At 42.2% G+C, this 22,412-nt stretch overlaps 2 protein-coding genes across 8 annotated transcripts in view; one reads left to right on the forward strand and one right to left on the reverse strand.

Moving 5' to 3' along the window:
* Positions 222–22,412, reverse strand: part of KCNJ2 (potassium voltage-gated channel subfamily J member 2) — a 28,673-nt gene continuing 6,482 nt past the window's right edge. Inside the window, exons 3-6 of one of the 7 annotated variants that reach the window (XM_021066222.1) lie at positions 19,676–19,763; positions 11,194–11,291; positions 7,820–7,938; positions 222–5,301 (exon numbers count right to left, since the gene is read on the reverse strand). In XM_021066222.1, coding sequence (XP_020921881.1) covers positions 3,795–5,078 — 1,284 coding nt within the window. In that variant the 5' untranslated portion in view covers positions 5,079–5,301; positions 7,820–7,938; positions 11,194–11,291; positions 19,676–19,763 and the 3' untranslated portion in view covers positions 222–3,794. 7 annotated transcript variants of the gene reach the window in all.
* On the forward strand, positions 10,617–12,932 carry LOC110255979. The gene has a single exon (XM_021066710.1). The coding sequence runs from the start codon at positions 10,641–10,643 to the stop codon at positions 11,121–11,123; it is 483 nt and encodes a 160-aa protein (XP_020922369.1). The 5' UTR covers positions 10,617–10,640; the 3' UTR covers positions 11,124–12,932.

Consider the following 22,412-nt stretch of genomic DNA (forward strand, 5'->3'; position numbering starts at 1 on the left):
ATAATATATAAAAATATGTACAATCCATGGTTTGTGCAGTACATTAGGAAGACTTCAGATACAAAAAGACAGCAAATGGGAAAATAATAACTATCACGATTGTCCAAGGCCGGGATTGTTCAATTTACTGGAACCCAGAGCTGAAACCCAACATAACTAGAAAAGGGATTCTAGTCGGGAGTGAGTGACAATGCAACACTTTTTTTTTTTTTTTTTAAGAAAAAAAAAACAAAAACAAAACTGAACATCGCTAGACACAGAGTGAAAAACGACTCACTCTACTTCTTAGAACAAACTTTTTTACCTTTATTGAGTGGCTGATCCTAAACTACGAACCGACATTTGTTTTTTGCCAGGGTAACATGATTTGGGGAATAGAACCCACTGAATAACATTGAGGTTTGAGATGGGCGTTTATAGGGAAGAAAGGAAGGGAAGGGAAGAAATAATACATTAATAGGAGGAAAAAAAAAAAAAGGTAAAGCAAACTTTCTCCAGGAATTTGGAAATGACTACAGTGCTACAGTGACATCCTTAAAATGTCTGATTCAAGTATACTCTTAGAGGGATAGAAAACTATTCCTTTCTCAATAATCAAAATAGAATTCACTTTGCTACCTTTTATTTAAAAATAGGATAAACAGGAATCTATGCCTCTTCCCCAAAATAGAATGCCCATATAGTCATGGGCAAAAATTCTTTAAAAGGGAATCATTCCTAAATAAAATTCAATGGGGGGTTGCTTGCAACAGAGAAGAGACACAGACCTGGGGATAGGCCCCAGGTATTCACGGTGAGTCTCTTCAGTCTGCACTATGATGACAAATATCTACTAATTAAGGAGACCCAGTCAATAAGGACAAATGTTTTGAAGGTAAAATGCAGCAAAAAAAAAAAAAAAAAAAACCAACCTTGTGCATTATCTGTGTCTTGGCTCTTAACAACAAGAAAAATTGCCATTTAAAGCTTGTAACTGTTAAAACACTAATAACCAGAAAAAGCTTTCAAATGAACAGTCCATGCTGAAATAAATAACAGAAGAACATAGCAATACGAACCTTATAAGGCTGGTAAATATTTGCTAAAACCATGCTAACCGGTAGCATATAGGTACTAGCTCCCAGAAATGGCTGCACTGAAATTATACTTTCTATGGCAATTTTTTTTCCCTTTACAGACTTCTATTTACATTTGGCTTTAAATATGAAAATATCTGATAAACTTTATAAAATGTACACTTTAAAAACATAGCTTCTGCAAAATTTTCTCGGAAAAAAAAAAACGAAAACAAACAAACCTGTGCACCAGAAATTTTAGAATTTTTTTTTCTCTTTGTCAGAAAGAAGTTGAAAGATCTCCCTCCCCCGTTCTTGCCCCCACCCCCACCCCCTTTCAAATAGCTCAAGTCTTTTTAAGTGGCAGCACTCTGTGATGGGAAGGTGCCTTCTCTGCGGTCACCCCCCTTCTCCACTGTATCTTCATTTAATTTACCTATCACTGAATACTCTTTGGTTTGATTATTTTCCTTTGCAAAAGTATCGAAATAGCAGCAGCTGAAAGTCCTCCATCTCCTCTCACCGTCCAAGGCCAAACGGTGGGCCATGGACAGAAGACTAAATTCTCTCGCCCACTCCATCCCGGTTCCTCCAATTCTCTGAACAACTTCCCAAATCTGCCTTTAAATTTGGACTTAAAGCAGCATCCACTCACTTGATAGCTCTGACTTGGTTTTAATGAAAAGAATGCCACAGTTTTCAAACCCGTCGGCTTTGAAGGCTGAGAACGGCAGAGACTGTCATGGTATTGCAGGCACCGCATTCAGATATGGCTGTTCAAGAACCAGAGACCATCACAGGCATCAGTTTACAAAATACAGGATTTTAGAACAAGCTGTTTTTTAATGGCATACAGGGACATAATACCACGAGAGAGCTGATTCGGAGACTCCAATTAAAAAGAAAAGTCAGCAGCCCCAGAATTCACAAATAAGGAACTGTCGATCTAAAGAGAGTTCCGTTATGGTGAGCTAGAGCAGAAAACAAAACAAAACAAAACAAAACAAATGTTTCTGGCAGGTCAAGCAGCCAGGCAGGAGAGGCTTCTGGAAAACCATGCGTCCCAAGAAACCTGGTCTCAGGCGCCACAGGCAAAAGGGATCAGCTCCGATTCAGGCCTGAGTGTACACCCATGAAGGGGAAAGAACCCTTTTGACCACTGTCTCCTTTACTTGTGACTGTCAGAATTTCTACGGCTCTTACTGACCCTAAAATACTGAGACATTTTCATTCCTACTCTACTGTTCAAAAAAAAAAAAAAAAAAAGGCAACATTCCCCTCCATCCTGAATATTTGAGCTGATGAGGTACAGAAAATGGTTTGTCCACATCTCACTTTGGCATTCACTGCCCGCTCAGGCGCTGTAGGACTCACTCCAGACCCAGGACCGGCCTAGAGGCCAGGCGTGGCATCTTTTGGAAGATGAAGTCAAGCTGGAAATGTACTGACAATCCGGGCGAGGAATTCAGCCGCAAGGGTTTAAACCTATTGATCTTTCATGTTGGATGGCTCAGCGTGAAGGATGCCAGCTAGCGTCAACCTAGGTCTTATGGAATAAATTTTGGAATGTGCAAAAATGGAAAAAAACCAGAAGAAAAAGTCTAAGAGCACATCATCATCTCTCAACTTAGGTGTTCGCCTGGCCAGCACCACCTCCAAGGAAAGAAGAGATGTTTCTATCACGGGGGTGTGTGTGTGTGTATGTGAATTTTACTTCCCCTGTCTTCTTCCTCCTATCATGTGAAAGTTACATGAAAGAACAAAAATGTAAAAGCACTACACTCACGAGACTGTGTGTGTGATGTTCTGTTTTCTGAATAAGGTGCGAAAGGAGAGGGCAGTTCAAGGTCTTGCTGAGGTTCCAAGTTAGTGTCTCTTGATGTCAAGGCAGCTGTGGGGCTTGCTTTCCTTTTTAGTGTAAGCTCCACTGTGCAAAAATGTGCATTATCTTTGGTATTTTATTCTAGGTAGTCTAACTTAAAATTTGAGATAACCCATTAACATCATGGAGGAAAAACAAAAACAAAAACCAACAACAACCCGGAGGCTACCATTTGGCTAGTGTTACATAATGCCCTTATGTAACCAGAGAGACAGAGAGACAGAGAGAGAGAGAGAGACAGAGAGAGAGACAGAGAAATCAATTCTAGCAAACAAATTACTGGCCTCAAAAAAATCAGGCTCTCGTTTTGGCAGCTAATAGCCAAATACTTGCCACTTTGAAGCACATATCATGAGCTTTCAACCAAGTTCAACACTGACTTTTAAATTACACAAAAGAAAAAACTACACTGCAACAATACAATTTGTGTTCATGTAGTTAGCAGCTTTTCAAAAGTTAAGGCAGAGTCTTGCCTTTAAAACATTTAAAAATGTTATGCCATTAAAAACATTCTTGTTCCCTAAAGAGAAGCATTCTGGATAAGTCAAACACCCAACCAACCAAGGCTTGCCTGCAAGTTCAAGTTTTGTAAAAACACAAAACACAACATAAACACCCCACCCTAACTTATTCTACAACATGTATGTGCCATCATCGGGTCACGGGGAGGCATGTTTAGTGCTTTATGTTAATCTTCGAGCTTACAGTCCTTCTTTGAAGCCCTCTGTGCTAACCTCAGTCCCTCGCGGCCACTTGTCTCGACCCACCTCTTCACCAGTACCGTCGTCTGAATCACTGTTTTGGGCCTTTGACCAACAGACTGTGTTTTAGAGTAACTATTCCAGAGGCGGGTCCAGTCATATCTCTGACTCTCGCCGCAAGGGCCTGGGTTCTAGAGGTACGCTTGCCTGGTTGTGAAGGTCTATGTCCGGGGGGGTGTCCGTACTCGTGCTTTCTGGGACTCCGTTTTCACTGTCGTCTTCCTCTTTGCTTGTGAGGGCCACTTCATTTTCATAGCAAAATGAGTTAGCGTTGGACAGGATGTATTTCTTTTCTGCTAAGTCCCTGGCACTGCAAAGGGGAGTGTTGGGTACCTCGTAAGTCTTGTGGAACCTCGAATAGTCCACCTTGTAGTAATGCTTCTCTTCAAAGAGAACAGGCTCATAGCGGTGGCCCCAGAGGATTTCGTTGGCCAGATACGAGCTCCGGCACTGTGTGGTCATGGCGGTGGCTTCGACCATGCCTTCTAGGATCACAACAATTTCAAAGTCTGCATTGTCAATGTCCTGCTTACTCAGATCATATAAAGGACTGTCTTCATCTATTTCGTGGACGATCGTGATTGGGGACACCAGAAATATACGGTCAATGCCACTGTCAAACCCAACGTTGATATCTATTTGATCCAGGGGGATGTACTCCCCTTCAGAAGTAATTCTGGATTTGAGGAGCTGCGCGCGCACGTGAGCCTCCACCAGGTGGCTTTTCCGAAGGTTGCCCACCCGCCACATCAAGCAGAGCTTGCCATCTCTCATGGCGATCACCGCGTTGTGACTGAAGACCAGGGTCTCGTTTCTCTTCTTGGGCTTGGCCATCTTGGCCATGACTGCTCCGATGATGAAGGCGTCGATGATGCAGCCCACGATGGACTGGAAGACCACCATGAAAACAGCGATCGGGCATTCGTCCGTGACACACCTGAAGCCGTAGCCGATGGTCGTCTGGGTCTCAATGGAGAAAAGGAAGGCGGCCGTGAAGCTGTTGACCTCGGACACACAAGCTTTGCTCTCCTTGGATGCATCCAGATCCCCATGGAGCAGAGCTATCAACCAAAACACACAGCCGAAAAATAGCCACGAGAGGACGAAGGCCAGGCAGAAGATAACCAGCATCCACCGCCAGCGAATGTCCACGCACGTGGTGAAGATGTCTGCCAGGTACCGCTGCCCCTTCTCGCCCACGTTGATGAACTGCACGTTACAGTGGCCGTCCTTCTTCACGAAGCGGCTCCGGCACTGCTGCCGGGTGTGGACCTTACTCTTCCCGTTCCCAAAGCCGTTGGCAACCGCCAGGGTGGCCAACTTCATGCCGTCTTCTTCTGAAGAGACAATGCTGTAGCGGTTGGTGCGCACACTGCCCATCGCTTCGGCTGTGGACGCCGGCGCTTCTGCTTTGGAAAACAGTCTGAGTTTTTGCAAAACCCTTTGGAGAAACAGTTTTGAATGTTCGGTGAGGACACACACACACAAAAAAAAATAAGGAGAGATGGGGGTCTCCAGGAGCCTTGAGGTTCTGTCTACCAGGGTCTGTCTCCTGACATGCGGAGTCACCTTAGCAACTCAGCTGACATCCAGAGAACACGTCCTGCAAAAACAGAGAGATCCCTCATTACAGGAGTCATTATAAAAGGGTTCTACACCCTAGGCAACGTTTCCTAGCAAGACATGGGGTCAGATGTAGATAAACAGACTCCAGGTTGACTCACTGGGTTTCTCCTTTCTTTGTATCCCCTCCCCCCCCCCCGCCCCCGCAAGTATTTTCTTATTTTAACGAAGTCATCGAACACAGAAGAATTAGTTACCTGTGACAGTCTTTCAACCAAAATCACAGGTTCCCCCTTTCCCCTCTTCTTCTTTTCTTTTTTTCCCCCAACAAATCTGGAATGTTCTCTTTTACAGATCCACCTCTGTCCTCTTTTTCTCTTCTTTTGCCTCCTCTACTTGCTCTGCTCCCGAGTGACTAAGCAAAAGGAAGACTCCCTTACTCCAAGGCTTTGTCATGAAGCTTTGTGAACTCGGACATGTCTAGAGAGCATTTCACCTTGAATGTAGAATGTTACTATTAACTGAGTAGCAGGTGCATTCTGGGAGAATACTGGAGCCTTTGATGACAGGGTTGAACTGCGAAGGCACAGACTATTCTGTTTAAAAGATAAAACTGAGCAGACAGCCCTTATAATCATCTGAAATGGATCCCACTTTCTGGAGACTGTTTGGGCTTGCTCCATCACTTCACACACTTTAGAGCAGCCACTGTGCAGAAACGCCTGATAACATCTTTGTTAGCGCAAGGGATTCTGACTTCAAGACGCAGGTTTGCTATGGGGGATACAGAGCGAGTCTGTTGCCTAGCAAGCAGAGTCCTGAAATTCTCTGGAGATGGGATTGCCATGTGTAATGACAGGCTAGGAAGTAAGCACCTTTGCACCCAAGGACCAGGTCTTTAGCGGATTGAGATAAAGCTGGAACTCATTTCATGTAAGTCCAAGTCTGTGTTTTCCCAAACAGAGACAGCTTTGTAGGAGTACATTATAAGGATCAGGCAGCTTACTTTCACTTCCAGGGCTACTGCTTGCCCTGTGTTCCTATGGAGAAGGTGCTCACCTTCACTAAATGTGAACAAACAGTAGTTTTCAGTTTTCTCCTCTTGCCCCCCCCCCCCGTAAAAACCATCGACTGACTTTCCATTTTTGCTCCAAAGAAACAATTTTTCCTTGATTAACAAAAGCCTAAGAGAAAGTCTAGGGTGTTCTGTGAATCAAAGAAAAATTTCTTAAACTGAATATAGCACAGAACTGAAAAATAAAAGCAATTCTCAACTTTTCAAACAACCAAATCTATCTCTCGTATTAAAGGGGGACAATGAACAACAGATGGGGAGGATCGGAAATGTGTTGAAGTCCTGATGCCGAGGATTCCACTTTTCCTTTCTCCCCCCAAAACCACATTCAGATTAAGCAGTTAACAGCACCAAGTTCAGCCAAGCCAACCACAAACAAAGAAAGCAAATCACCACTCTGTTTTCCTGCACCCCTTTAGAGAGAGGCAAGGTGCACTGTCTTTGAAAATGCCTTGTTACAGTCTTTTCACTTCTCCCTCTTTATCCAAGTTATTATGCAAGAATGTGCCCCAACACATTTTTCCTGAGATTAGTCATCTGTGAAAATTGCAATGTGTGTTACATTTTGGCAGCTTTTGACACCTAAATGATGCCCGATTTGAAAGTGCCTTTGAATTATTTTATAAAAAAAGAAGTTACTGTGCCTTCACAGCCTTCCACCTGCTTCAGTGTTTTGTCTGCTTCCCCATGAAGTTTGTACTTGGACAAAGGAAACAAGACTTCTGTTCCTCGGGGTTCTAGATCCTGGACATAAAAATGATTTTTTTAACAGTGATTTCAGCTTTTTTTGGCTCATATGAAATTGCCCAGCATTTCTACACAAAAACAGAGATAATAACGTGGTACTGAAGGCAGGTGCAAAGGTGTGTGGTGGGGGAGCTCATCTAAATAGCGTTTTATCCTTGAGCTCTGACTGACTTCAGAATCTTATAGTATAAGCTGACACCAAGAAATTCCCTTTTCATGATTCAAAACAATCCTTCCATCTGAGTTACCATTAGGGACCATGAGTAGACAGTCTCAAATTTCTTCTGACTTATTTCTGCACTCTTTCCAGATTAAGGCATAACAACCATATGAAATCTAAAGACTGAATTACAACTTTCCAAAAATCTTGACCCCAGGACATTAGTTTGAATTCCACAAAACACACAATACCAGCTTCCTCCGAATAGCTTTCCGCATTTAGAATCTTGAAAATAGCCTGTATTGAGCGACTATTATTGTCTTATTTCCATTGCTAATGACAGAATTTGTTCCATATGCGGAGCATCATTTAGAAATTCTACCATTCCTGCCTGGAAAGGGGAAAAAATATTTTTTGGCAAAATGGAAACTTTTGTCACTTCTAGTAGATATGCTCCAAAACAGATTTATGTGTGTATATGTGTGCACACACATTACATGTATTCAGACTTTTGTGGAGCTGATGACAGAGCAAAAATCTAGAACCTGCCAAAGTTCGATAGGGTAATTGTCTTACTCGTTCACTATGAAGAATGTCTTTCCTATTAACCTGCCCACATGCCTGAGTGGCTGCAAGCAAGCAGAAGACTTCCTTGTCTGCTCTTCTCACACTGAAAATCACCAATTCTTGAGCATCTGGCAAAAGAAAAAAAGAAGAAAAAAAAAAAGCCCTTTAATTTGGAATAGGGCTTTCATGCAACTTCATTTTAAGATAGAGTCAAAGTAATTTTTTGAGAAACATCTGATTAAGAATAGATGAAAACATCAAGTGATTCGACTCCCTGATGGGTACGACTCTGGAGAATTCGTATCTGAATTGGTGAGCTGTGTGTGCATTCCCTCTTGTCAGCCAAAATATTTCAGGGCCTGGTCTAAATGTAATAGATACAAATAATCATTTTTACCCACAGTATAACCAATGAGGTAGAAAGTATTTCTGGGAAATGGAGAGGCTACATGTAGTGCTGTTCATGTTAAGACTATTTATAGGCTGAGCCAAAATTAAGCATAAGCAATGGAAAAAAATAGTTCAGCTTCCATCTCAAGGTGGATGTTAAAGGCAAGAGAGCTGCAGAGAAACACAAGGTCCAGGAGACAGCACGGTGCAAATGAATGAATCCGGATCATTTGTATCATAAAGGAAAGAACCCTACTATGGATTATAAGAGAGCAGAAACATGTAATCAAGAAGAGTAAATGAGAATAAATGGGTCTCCTAATATGGTAGCAGCATATAGTGAAAAAAAAAAAAAGTTTGTAAGTACGAAAAGGAAATAAGGAGAGGAGAAGAAAGTGCGCTGGGCTGAAGGAGAGGTCTGCTAATGAGTGTTTAGAGCAGCTATTCCCCAGCTGACGCCATATAGACGAGCCTGAGTGTGCTCTGGGCACATGTTGCTATGAGAGCGCAAATGCTAGCGAAGTAACCTCTTAGAAGCGCAGTAAACAGAAGGGAGGGGGAGGGGCCGAGGGGGAGGGGAGAGGGATGCCCGCTTATCTCTGTGAGCTCTACCAGGTTCCTATTCAGTAATGCATGTAGCATCACTTAGCACGTGTAAACGCTGGAAAATACACCTCTTTGGTAAACAAAACTATACAGTAAAAGAAAAAAGCCTGAAACAGCCGGTCTGTTCAGGTAAACAGCGTGGTCAATCGTTCACACTACTCGAAAGTCATACAAGGACGCTACAGCCAACCAGAGAGTCTAGAGCCGGAAAGTCTGAAGGAAGTAGAAATACCGTGTTATTTTTTAATGTCAAATTCAATAGAGTTCGGTACAGATATTCCTAATGGATATCAATAACGTAAAAGAAAGTGCCCCCCCCCAAGAGAGAGGGGGAGGAGCTGAAAGCGAAGTGAAATGACCTTGACCCCAACTCTCACGCTTCCCACCATCCTTAAACATCTCTTACTCCTGAACATGGCGATTTTTCCGGGTAATAGCAAATATAAATAAAACACTTGGGGGCCGGGGCAGAAGTGAGCAGGAAGAAGCTAGCAAGTGTACAGGTAATATACAGGAGACATATAACAGTGGTTAGCCAGAAGAAGTCTGGCAGCCTACCGAGTATGAATATGGAAAGAAAAGAAGTGGTACAAAGCAATATTCATTTTTTTTGCATAGCCAAAACACGTTTACAATAATGCCTTATTTCTTAATAGGTAAATTCAGAGTTTATGAAAATCCCCAGGATTCACAGCCTTATCCTAGTTATGATCCTACTGATAGGATTACCCAGACGCAGGCAATAAACTGCCCATTTCCTATCTCGGTTTTTTTTTTCAATTGTCATGATGAGTCTATGTTTTATGATGCAATCTTTTGCAGAATCAGGTCGTTTTGACCACTGTGCTTCCCTGAAACCACACTGCCTTTAATTTCGGTATTAACACTATTATTACTAAGAAAAACAAGTTGCTTAGGGGAGAGTGACAGATGATGTAAAAGTTTTGCGGTCTTCAGGCTCAAAGCCAACCCGAGCTCCCGCTCTCTTCCCCAGGAAAGCAACTCTGAGACGCTCGCTCGGTTTGGAACTGGAAGCTACACTTGAAGCAATGACAAAGGGGGGGGGGGGAGGAGAGACGCCAAGGATCAGGACTAGTACCGAGTGCCAAGATTTGCCAAGATTTGAGACCAGTACTCCAGACGCACCCCCCATCCCGCCCCCGCCCCTTTTTTTCCCTTAGAGTGAGAATCGAACACAGGCTCCCTCGCCCTTGTCTCCAAACGCTGTATCTTGCTACAGCTGGTGCACTGGAAGTTATGAGCACAAACAGATGCTGCAGAGAAATCTGTTTCTATTGCTCAACTGTTCCAAGCATGTCTCAGTATTTTTAGCTCTGGGGATGTTCTGGTGCGCACACAAACTCTATAGGCATGATCTGGGACTCCGGAGCGTGGGTGAGCGCTACAACAGCGTGACAGCTGGGCACCTCTGGAGCAGCCGGGCAGGGTAGGGTCGGGGACGGCAGCCCGAGTCCACTCCCCAGGATACACAGGCAACAAGAGAAAAGGAGGGAAGAAAATACACAGCAGCCCTTACCTGTTGCTGGCGCAGGAGCATGGGGACATGGAGTGGAAGTGGGGGGTTACAGAGGCATGTAAGATCCAGTAGTTTGTGAAAGCGAGTGAGCCAAAGCAAACCAGAATTCCCAAGACCCAGCTTGCCGGCGCCGGGGAAGGCTGCGCGCTGGCTAGGGCTCCAGTGCGCTCTGCAATATCCTGGGCTCTTTTGAGGCCGTCCGGGAGATACCGCCTGGCCCCGCCCCGGCCGCTGCCGACCAATCGCAGCGCGCCTGACCGCGCGGCCGGCCCCGGGAACCTCGGCGGGGAGGGGAGGATGCTACACCCCGGCCTGCGGCGCAGCCAGCGAGGAGAACCTGCCGCCGCTTCCTTCCCCTCCGCCCTCCGAGCCCGGTCTGGGAGTCCGGCGGGGCCGGGGAGGAGGAAGTTGCGCCCCAGCTGGGACAGCAGCAGGTGGGAAGCTCCGCGGCCGGGCTTTTGCGGCTGCCTAATTGCAGCCTGGCCTTTGGGCAAAGCTTCCTACCCCTTTCCGAGCCCCACACTTCCCTTTTTCTGTCCTCCGTGGCGGCTGTGCCATGCGTGTATCCCAAGGGGCTTGCGGGGTGCCTGTGTCCGGGCGAAACGCTGGCAGCGGTGGAGGCTTCCACCTCAGCCGGGGCGCCTCTTCCTCTCCCCTTCCCTCCCACCCAAGAGCCCCCACGTCCCTCACAACCCCCGCGGAACCAGCGGTGCGCGGAGGAGCCGCGAATTCAGTGGGGAAAGGGACCGCGACCGGCGCGCAGAACCCAGCTGGATTTAGACGCGCGCAAGTGTTGCAACTGCCTAACCGCTTGGCTCTTCCTTCTCCCGACTGCTGGTGAATTACTTACAAGCGCCTAGACTGCTCTGGAGGGTGAACGACTCGTTCCCTCTCGCAGTGTCCGCCCTCAGTTTCTTTTTCCACCAGCGCCCGGCACGCTCTGCTGATCTAAAATCAGAGCAATTAAAGAGTAATGAATTCTCTGGAACGGCAACTCCTACAGGCACTCAGCTCTGCCCTCGCACCAGCGCCTCCCAGCCCTCATTCCCAGCAACCAGGCAAGAGCATGTAGACCCTTTCAAAAGCTATGTCAACGTCAGTGTTAACCGGTCCGGATCCTCGAACTTTACAGATTAAACCGCGCGCGCGCGTGTGTGTGTATGCGTGTGTAAATTGGGGTGGTGCATAAATCTGAGTACTTTGGTGTCATAGTGAAGCTTTGCTCTCAAAGGACACAGTATATTTAGGTGTCTCTTCCTTAACACTCAGTTTGAAATCCCTGTGTGTGTTGCATGTTTATTACTTCAAGCGATCGAACGTGTCTTCCGTGCAGTTTATTTAAGCCTCTAAAAGGCCTCCTAGAGACGCCAAACTCCTTCAACAAACTCGCTGGCGTTCTGAGCGGCAGAGCCCGGGGGATTGCTGTGTATGGGCGAGGTGAAACTGAACAAGGAAAGGGTCTGCACCGGTACCCACCTCCTAGCCTCATACCCGCACATGGCCCCTAGGAGGTGCTGGTGAAATGCGCTACGGTTTTGCAGATGGCTCTTAATCCTGCGTTATGCCGCTTGCCCCAGCACAGAGCAAAGATACTGAAATTAAAAGGGTAAGGAACAGGCTGTGCACGCGGCGTGACTCTGATAGCCAAATACTTGCTTGATACAGTGTGCAAGCCCTGTTACCCACCATCTTGCCTTTTCAAGCCCTCTCCGTGCGAATCAGGCTTCACACCAGGGAGGTCTAATTTAGCATATTAAACCAAGTGTTATTGGTAGACAGTTTGGATTAACGCTGCAAAATAGATGGATACATAGGAAGCCAGGCTGTAGCCTAAATCTCAAAGAGCCTGGAGACGGAGAAGCTGATTCATCTGAAGGGCAAGAGGCTGAGGAATAGTTCATGGGGCTGCAATAAGCTTCTTCTGAAATGTGTTTCCTCATGGACTTCTTCTAAGAAACAGGAGCGGTCTAATTAATCCTTTAAGGAGTATTAAACCTCAGTGAAAAGAGGAAAGTAATTATTTATATATGTTCTCTTAATTATGATTCATTCTGTGCATCTGGAGATGGCTAAGAATTTTCCAAACCCCCTGAATGCACAGAGACAACACTTTTATTTCCAGGTAATGAGCTCTTTTGGAAAACTAGTCACCCAGAAGGCAACGCCATTTCTCCGGAATTAGGGTTGAACTTGTTTTGCGTTAATATGCTACTCCAAATAAATGGAAGGCACCGCAGGCCAAGAGTTTCACGTAATAGGAAAAACCTTTAAAGAAATGAATGCAATGTTAATAAGATTGTGGTTGTTTGTATAAGCTTATTTATGGGAGGGGGCAAATAAATAATGTATCCTGGTCTTTCTCATCATCACTTTCCCCTCCCATGGAATGATATGCAGCAAGGCTTATTTACTGAAGTAGAAAATTAAAGAAAAGTTGATTATTTTAATGAATAAAAATTTTACCTTATCTTAATAAGGAAGCATGAAGGATTAAATTTTGTCAGCAACTGAAACTTTGTTAAGTGCATGAGAGCAGTGATTAACTTGATTGCTTTACCTTATTAGGGAAAAAAATATAAATGTGCCTTTTAATTAGTGAGTGACTTTTCACTATATCCCTATTAAGAAAATTCTAGTGTTCCAAAACAGTCAGCGTTTGGGTAAATATACTTTTTATAGCAATACGTGATACAGATTTCTCTAGTCAGAGTATATCTTTTTTGGCTGGATCGGTCCTTATTTAGCAAAAATCCCCATTAGTTTTGGACACCAGTGCAGTTGGGTGTTGGGATCCATCTGTGAATTAAATTTTTCCAAGGAAGTGACAATTATGCTCTTACTGATTCCTTCCACGGTAACCACCTATCATATTAAAGCCAAATATTAGTCACAGTCTAGATCTGCAGTCAGATTATGAATGATCGTGTGACACAGAAGGAGATTGTTCCACTGGGAACATAAATCTTTCCTTGGCACTTATGCTAAGACCACCAGCAATCAGATATATTCTCAGACTTCCATTAACCATGTAGGCTGTCCAATTTCACAGTGATAAGAGATGAGAAGCTCCTGTCATCTGCATCTGCTAGGCAGAAAGAGCCACTTACTAATCTTCACAGTGATAATTAATAGTAGTACATAATAAAGAAAGAAATGTTATATTGAATTTAAATGCAGACAGGATGAGTTTATAGCCTGCTGCTATGAGGACAAGGCACCTACTAGGGAATTTTAAGCCACAGAATGTTATCTTACCCATTGGAAAACTCCTTTGGCAGTTTCACTTACTGCACTGGCAAGATTTAATCTTTGTATTAAATTCAATAAAGTTACTGGTTGAGTAGCTGCTTTGTACCTGACCTATGTACAAGGTGATCTGGGAGACACAGAGCCCTAGAAGGAAGAGTGCCTTCTTTCTAAGAAGTCACAATCTCTAATGGAGAAGACAGACCATGCACATGTGAAATCAAATGGCCAAATGACAAGATAAGGCAGCCTATGATTTAAGTTTTAAAATGGATTGTGGGAAAAAGAAAAATCTGATGAGTTTCTGAGAAGTAGAGTGAAATGGAATAGAATTTATGGTGAAGTCTTTATAATGAAAGACTTAATATCTATGACATAATAGCATGTGTAGCTGTGTTAAGGATGCTGAGAGCAAGCCAGAGGACAGGATCAGCCCCCTCGCTAGTTTGTATCCTAAATGTCCATTATGCCTCCAGCTCTGTCTACATATGTGTAATCATGTGTATAAATTATAAGCTGCTTCTAAGAACGGCAGGTCCTTCCTGCAAGCCACTGCCTGCACAGACAGCTTCCTCTAAAGCTGCGGGAAGCAGTTGTGGTTTATTCCAGCCTTATTTGCCATTTGTCACCGCTGCAACACACAGTGATGAGATGCCTGATTTATCTGGCATTCCTGGGAAGGCAGCATATCACATAACGGCTTTTCTAAATAATTGAAATTTGTTTGATTTGGAATTATTTTCTGTTACATGCTATATGCATCCTCAAACTCTAACTGGTTGTCTCTGTAGCACTTTGTCAATATTTCTAGTATAGCACATTTTGTTCCTCTCGTGTTTTTACAAATATGGTTTTCTCTATGCCTGTTTCCACCTACCAATGGGGAGCTTTTCAAAGTTCTCTGCCATGTTTTTTTAATCTTTATATTCTCATTTTCTTGCACATGACTGAGTAAATAAATCAATCTCAGTAAATGTCACTTGAATGATGAAATGAATGAAAGTAACAATATGTTTGAATATAACATCTCTTTTGAATCATGACTCAGGAATGACTCATTACAATAAACATAAGCTATTTCATTTTTACCTGCAATAGAGAAGGCTTATCAGGATACAAGAAGAATAGTGTCTTCTACATCAAATGACCTAAGACTAAGCTTATTTAAGTCTTTCTGCATATTTTTCCTTCTTCTCCATCAAGGAGCCTTCACCTGTCATTTTTGCTTCTGCAAATGTGCCTTGAATCTATCAGGCTGTCACCATGCTCTGCCTAATTTGTTGATTCTAATGGGCACTGGCCTGAGAAATCACATAACCGAGGTTGTTTAACAATACATGCAAAGCAAAAGTAAATATGATCTAAAGGGTTTAAAGTAGATGTATATTTTTGCCATAGTATGAGTGTAGGCTAAATTTGGAGTTACTTTGTTTTGGTTAGTTTCCTTTTTGGATAAAAAAGCTTCAAGATATGGACTTATGATATCTAGTTTAGCTTCTCAGAGCATTTAAACACAAAGATCTTGTATTTGCTGTGTTATGAATAGTTCAGAAAGTGTTCTGGATAAGTAAGACACTGTGTTTGCAAATAAGCATATGTGTATACTTTTCTGTACAAAAAACTCGTGCACTCATTTACTGAGAAATCATTTGAATGCTTATTATGTCCTTTTGTATGGTCTTTATTTCCATCAAATATGTTAAAACCAACAACAGGGAGTTCCCACTGTGACTCAATGGTAACGAATCTGACTTGTGTCCATGAGGATGTGTGTTCAATCCCTGGCCTCACTCAGTGGGTTAAGGATCTGGCATTGCCAGGAGCTAAGGTGTAGGTCACAGGCAGGGCTCAGATCTGGCGTTGCTCTTGCTGTGTCATAGGCTGGCAGCTGTAGCTCCAATTCGACCCCTAGCCTGGGAACTTCCATATGCCATGGGGCAGCCCTAAAAAAAAATAAAAAATAAAACCAACAAGAGTAAGTGAGATTGCTTTTTAAGAAGCTAACACTTCCGGAGCAGCTGAGTTATTGTTTAGCCACTTATTCTCTGTCATGCTCTGGAAGTCTTCATTTATCTCATCTGGGTGAGACATTTACACTCCAAAAATACCCTATTCATCTTAGGGCCAGACCCCACATGACTGCATTCTTAACACAGAGATTGTGGTGTTTCATTTGTGTTATCTGTGGCATGTTAACTTTCTCAAAGGTAACAAGCCTATAGCTTAGGTTCATTCTCTTTTTACATGGATGGTGGTTCCTTCTGTCAGATAGCCCTGCCAGGAGATGCCTACAACTTGGCTTTTTCCAGAACTGACAATAACAGCAACAAAACAAACAATTTCAGACAATCAATGCTAGTCGCTATTGACGACATTTAAGGAATTTGCCACAAGCTACAAAGAAAGTGCAAAATGTATTTTGAGTAATTTCAATAATACTGTACTGGTACTTTTGAAAGAAAGGGTACCTACATAATTGAATATCTAGGCTTGGGGATATGGACTTTAACAGTTTATGTATGTGGGGGTTTTTTTGTTTGTTTTTTTTTTTTGGTCTTTTTAGGGCTGTACCCTCAGCATATGGAGGTTCCCAGGCCAGGAGTCTAATCAGAGCTACAGTTGCCGGCCTATGCCACAGCCACAGAGATGCAGAATCTGAGCCACATCTGCCACCTACACCACAGCTCATGGCCACACCAGATCCTTAACCCACTGAGCGAGGCCAGGGATCAAACCCTCATCCTCATGGATGCTAGTTGGGTTCATTAACCACTGAGCCACATTGGAAACTCCTGTATGTGGTTTTTTAGCTGTAAAGTATATTTAGGTCTTTTTTTTTTTAATTGTGAAAATAATATATGCTCATTGTGAGAAATATACAAGATAAAGATGAAAATTATAGAATAATGTGGGAAAACATAAAAAAGAAAATAAATCCATATTCCCACCACTATAAATGCTTTAGTATATCTCTTCTCTTTTCCCTTTATTTCTGTTTTTTATCTTTATATATTTTTTATAATTTTAAATGTGTCATACTTTTTGAAAAATGAGTATCATACTTTTTATATTTAAGCATTTGTCATGCAATTAAAAATCATTTGAAACCATGTGTTTTAATGTTTGCATATATTTTATTTCCATCATATATGAAGCATGCTTTAATTAATCATCACCTATACATATATTTTTATATTCATGTTTGTTTTATACTTACAAGGATACATTAACTGTCCTTGTAGATTAATGTTTATCTTCACCTCTATTTTCTTAGAAAAGGGTTCCAAATGTGCAATTACTAGGTCAAAGGGTATGATCTCTTAAAACTTTTTCTGAAATTGTAGTTCTTTCAAATTAAATCCCTATGCATTGAATTTCAAGGATATTCTAAATTATGACCTTGACAACAGGGCTCGCATTGGACAGTGGGGAGAGTCTGGACTTTTGGTCAGCCTGATATGATTTGCAACACTGATCTAGCTCACTGTGAAAGAGTCTTATAGGAATTAGAAATAATACATGTGAAATGCCCAACCCGCAGAGATCATTTTTTAGACACTTTCCCCTCCCACCCGTGTTACTGCTACCAGGGATGATGAAAATGACCAGAGCAGTAAATAAAATAACTTAGTTGGAGGGATAAGACACTTTGTTAAGACCTTAACATAATATGTCTTTAAATAACATAATAGTCTATTGCAGTGCCTGATTAAGTGCTAAAATTGTAAACAAAGAGGCATTCAGGAATACACTATAGCTGTATCTGGAAGTAGAAGTTGGTATTAGATAAGAAAGTAAAATGTATTTTCCAGGTGATAGTCAGGACTTGAATACATTCACGAATAAAGGGATGTTAGAATTGAACATGAAATTGGGGCCAGATTTTTGACCCTGAAGACAAGCATGAGTTGACGCTTTAGTCTTTAGACAAGGAGGGAGTTACAGATGAGTGAGTTGAAAGATAAGAGATGTAAGCAGAACTGTCAGAACATTAATCTGACTGTCATTTCTTCCTTCATTGCTTTTGGCTACAGCCCTATCATGTGATTTTTTTTTTTTTTTTGGTTCTTTTTTTTTTTTTTTTTTTTTTTAGCTTCCCAAGTCCTTGGTTTAATTTACCAAGAAAGAGAGATACAGAAATTATGTTCCAAGAGAGATCCTCATGTGAGTGGAAGGAAGCTGCAGATATGGCTTCTAAGCCTGCTGACTTCAAAGCCAGTGTTTCTTCCTCCCCTTGCTGCAGAATACAACTTTTCATAGCTGCTCAGTCAAATCTGGAAATCCTAGAATAGGACATATATTTTTCATAGACACTTAGTAATGCCCCCAAAAGTTATTCCTACCCTGACTATAGTATGTAAAGTTTGGCCTTTTTCTCTTTACATGGAACCTAAATTCTCAATGGCTCAGTTTTCATGCTTCTCTGTGGCAGAATTTCTCCCATTTTAAAAATAAATTTGATGACTCTCTGAGGATTTGATCAAATCCTCCTTCACTGATGAGTTTCTGTACTGTGGGCATATAACCTCAAGTTACAATTTAATTACAAGTTTCTGAAAAATTTATATTTTGATATTCAAAGTCCTTGTGTATAAGTTGCAAATAAATAAAACCTGTATTACAACTATGCAAAAGTAAAATGCTTGTATACTACTATGGCCAATAATATTGATGGCAAACAATAACAGAACAAATAACATTAATAGCATTATATGATTATTTAAAGAAAATCCATATTAGATCACTACGCATTTTATAGGTGCTTATTAAGGTATTTTAACGTACTAATTAGGGTCAAATCCAGCTGTTTTTTCCCCTGCGTGTACCTTTGAGCTCCATCCAGTCCATTTCAAATGTTAAAGAAATTCAAATGAATTATCATTTTAGATAATAGCCTTTTAGAAAATAGAGTTTATGGTTAGCAACAGATAAACTCTGGCTTTATAACACAGACTTAAATTCTGTCACCCAGTGTTTCACCTTCTGATCTTCTTATCACCAAAGAAGATCTCGTTTCATAACCTGTATTTGTACCAAAATCTATTCTTTTATACGTTTGCATAACCGAGCCACCACGTTTTAGCCAGGCAGGAACTGACATTATAAATAATGCTTTTTTTGTAACCTGATTGTCATTTCCCTGCATATAAACTGAAATACGTGAAGACTCACACTCTACCTGTTAAGTCAATTTGGGGAAAACAAATCAATTAGGAGGAGCTTTCCTGTTTATTGAGATTAAACCTCTTATATCTGTTAACATATTCAATAGTGCTTCCAAAAAAAATCCTTGAAAAATAATGATATATTTCCAACTCGGGCAAGGGTCAAACTTCAAAGTAATTGCTCTTCATGCCTATGCCTATAATTTTTATATAAAAAATGTAGGGCCTCCCCAGTACAAGATTAAGAAAAGGAACAAATATGCTTCTTTTAAATTAATTAGCAGAAAACACACATAGAATTCTATCAATTGATCTAAATAAAGACGACACCTCTGAAAACCTCATGAGAGGTTGAGAACAGCTAAATTTTGACTTGTAGTTGCTTCCTTCTGACAGGAGACCTGTAGTCAGCATGGAGTCTCCATGTCTCAGTAACCTGCTTTCATGATTCTGATTTCACGGTGTTCAGAGTTCAATTATATCTTATAATGTGCAATTTTTAAAAAATCATCTACTCACCCATTGCACCCGTATTTCTTATGCACTGAAATATGAAAAATTCAAAGTAGAGAGTGGCAAATCTCTCAGTATTTTCCAACAGTAGAATAATCTATAAATCTCTGAGGCTCAACCGCTTTCCTATTTCCGCAAAGCACTAGCTAAGTATATAAGTACATAGCATAGGCAGTTTCCTTAGAATAGAAGACAATGAAAATGTTATTTGCATTTTCTTGCGGAAGTGATCTGGACATCTACCTAGTCAAAGCATCATTTAGCACAAAAGACTTAGTCACCAGTGCCCCTATCCATAGTTTCAAAATCCAGGCAGTATAATGGAAATTTATGCAAGGCTCTTTAATCCCGGGCTCAAAATGAATCTGTGCTCGTCCGTAAGTGAATTAAGCACAGAAATTAGTTTACCCCTCTCTATGTTCTATCTTCTTTCCTCGTGCTTTGCTTGTCTTGGTTCATTTTTTTTTCCTCCATGGTCCGTACATTATTTCAAATCCTAGAAAAAAAAGAGAGGGTTTGGGACCCAAACATAGCCAATAATCAAGGCAGAGTGCCCAGAATTATAGGACTATCATAATTTAGTATTTGGTTCCTCTCTGGAAATGCAGTTCAGCATCTGCACGATTGCAGCTCCACAGACACCCTTGAAAAAGCATTAACCTCTCAAAACAACATGCTAGAAAAGCACCACGCACACTTGGTAATCTAAAACACCAGCCCATATCCTGCAAGTGCACTCAGAAAAAAAAAAAAAAATTTTTTAAGTATCTCTCCGTTAGAGACAGCATCTTCTGTGAATTGACTTATAGGCCATGACATTAAAAAACAAGAAAAAGAAAAAAGAAAAGTCAAGAAAAAAAGAACCCTAGGCATTGAGAGATGCCCTGTTTCTTCTCTTATGTCCAGAGCCTGCTTCTGTGTCTCCAGCCAGAGGCAGCCTGACCTGCAGCCCATTTCAAGCCACATAGGAACTGGTGTCTCTCCTAGGAAAGACCTCACCCCTAACTCCACTGAGGACCCCCGCAGATCAAGAATATTTTTTCTCACAGGACTGATTTTGAGCGGATCTGGGAGTTCAGGCTCGAAGTGAATTTCCTAATTTCCTTTCTGTGCAAATACCAAGGCATTTATTTCTCTTACGTAATTTCCAGAGAGTCGGTTACATGACTTCTATTCTGTTGGGCTACTGAGGGACCTTACCGTCAAACACTCACCCTGGGTGAGAATGGACCACGGACTGATCTATGACTGCAAAGGAACTTAACAATTCCTGGAAGGAAAAGGGTTAAGTGCCAGTAACAACAGTATAAATTTACACATGACCTAGTGTGATTACACTTTTATTCTCTTCCTTGCAAGGAACAATAAGGGCAACCTCTGTAACTAACGCTGCTAGTCTAAAACCTTCTCCCCGAAGGACGTGTTTTCACCCCCTGCAGATGACCTCAACAACCTTCTGGTCAGAAAGGCTCTCCAGACAGAGGGATGTACTTGCTGGTGATTTTTCCTTCCAAAGGCTCGCAAAGGTTCATGACGTCATGGGAAAATCATCTCAGCTATTGGGCTGAAGGGAGCAGCCTTATGCGATTGGTTTGTGCTGGTTGGATTCTGGCTGACAAGTGCTAGAATTATAAGCGCCCCAATCTTAACTTGCTAGGAAGGAAGATGGCTTGAATAGCCAGAGGACTTGGCTTCAGAAAGAATTATGGGCAGATAAAAGCCACTGCAGTGGCTTAAGTTCAAAAAAAACCTGGCTCTGAGAATAACACCTTTCATCAGGCGCCACGCGCTGCCTTCTTTCTTCAAACTATCTGAAGAGCATGATCTAACAAGGGAAAAGTAGTTGGGAGAAAAATAGCGGACCTCAATTTGTTTCCCTTACAGATGTGAGCAAATGCTCCCAAGAGTGAATGAGAAAGGTGCCTGTCTTTTCTGTCCCGAGCCTGTGTAGAGGTGGTGTCTCTGGATGAGCAAGCCTAGGGCTGCAGACTGAGCTTTCAGCGGGAGGATTTCCTTGGCCTTCTGGAAAATGGGAGGAACTGGGTTGCAGCTTCTTTTTCTGCCAACTCAGATCGCTTAACCACCCAGCAGCCCCCTTTCCTTTTCTCCTTATCCTTTCTCCTCTAGGAATTTTCCATCAGCTGTGAGCAAGGTCATCTGTAATCACACTAATGGAAGAAGGTGCTCTTTTGCCCTTGACTGTAGATGCGTCTGGGTGGTCTGTGTTCACCTGTCGAGCCCACTAGTGCTAGAGGGGCAGCCACTGCTCTGGGAAGGCCCTGCCAAGGCTGCCCTCTTCTAGTCCCCCTTTTCCTCCTCCTTCCTTGCTCTCTGCACCTAAATTCCTCAAGGAAAACCTCTCCGTTTCCTGGCCACTGAGCTCAAATATCCAGATCTGCAGATATCTAGAAGGGCTAGTCTTGAGGACTTTTGAACGCTATTAATTCAAAATAGTATTCGAGGAGTTCCTGCTATAGCTCAGCGGTAACAAACCCGACTAGTATCCATGACAATGCGGGTTTGATCCCTGGCCTTGTTCAGTGGGTTAAGGATCCGGCATTGTTGGCATTGTCGTGAGCTGTGGTGTAAGTCGCAGATGGGGCTGGGATCCTGAGTAGTGGCGGCTGTGGAATAGTCTGGCAGCTGCAGCTACGATTGGACCCCTAGTCTGGGAACTTCCATAAGCCTCAGATACAGCCCTAAAAAAGACAGTATTCAGCCCTAAAAAAAAGATAGTATTCAGTACTGATGTACTGATGTACTGAAGTACTGATGAAGAACTGAATTAAAATGGAAAAAGCTAGCAGCCCAGGAAAAAATAAAGAAATATTTGGAGATAACGCCATTGGAAGCTTTTTCTTTTCAAATCAATTCTTCAAAAGCTTCTTTGCATGGAGGAACTTCCCTGGCACCAGATAGGGCCAACTCTGAAATGAGTTCTCCCAAGCATATCCTGCCTTTGTTCATGAAAAAATAATATAAAATTGAACATTTTTGATGGGAAAGTATCTACATCAGGAAAATGACCCAAAGTAGAGAAACAGACTTTGTAAGGGACTATCCTTATATGAAAAGAGCCATAGGAAATGAAATCTTTTTCTGAAACCCAGCTTTTTCTAAGACTTTGAATCAAGGGTGTCAGACT

The sequence above is a fragment of the Sus scrofa genome, chromosome 12 (genome assembly GCF_000003025.6).
Source record: "Sus scrofa isolate TJ Tabasco breed Duroc chromosome 12, Sscrofa11.1, whole genome shotgun sequence".
NCBI lineage: Eukaryota > Metazoa > Chordata > Mammalia > Artiodactyla > Suidae > Sus > Sus scrofa.

Coding starts and splice junctions, on each gene's coding strand:
- LOC110255979 (XM_021066710.1), top strand. CDS start 10,641: ATGCTACACCCCGGCCTGCGGCGCAGCCAGCGAGGAGAACCTGCCGCC.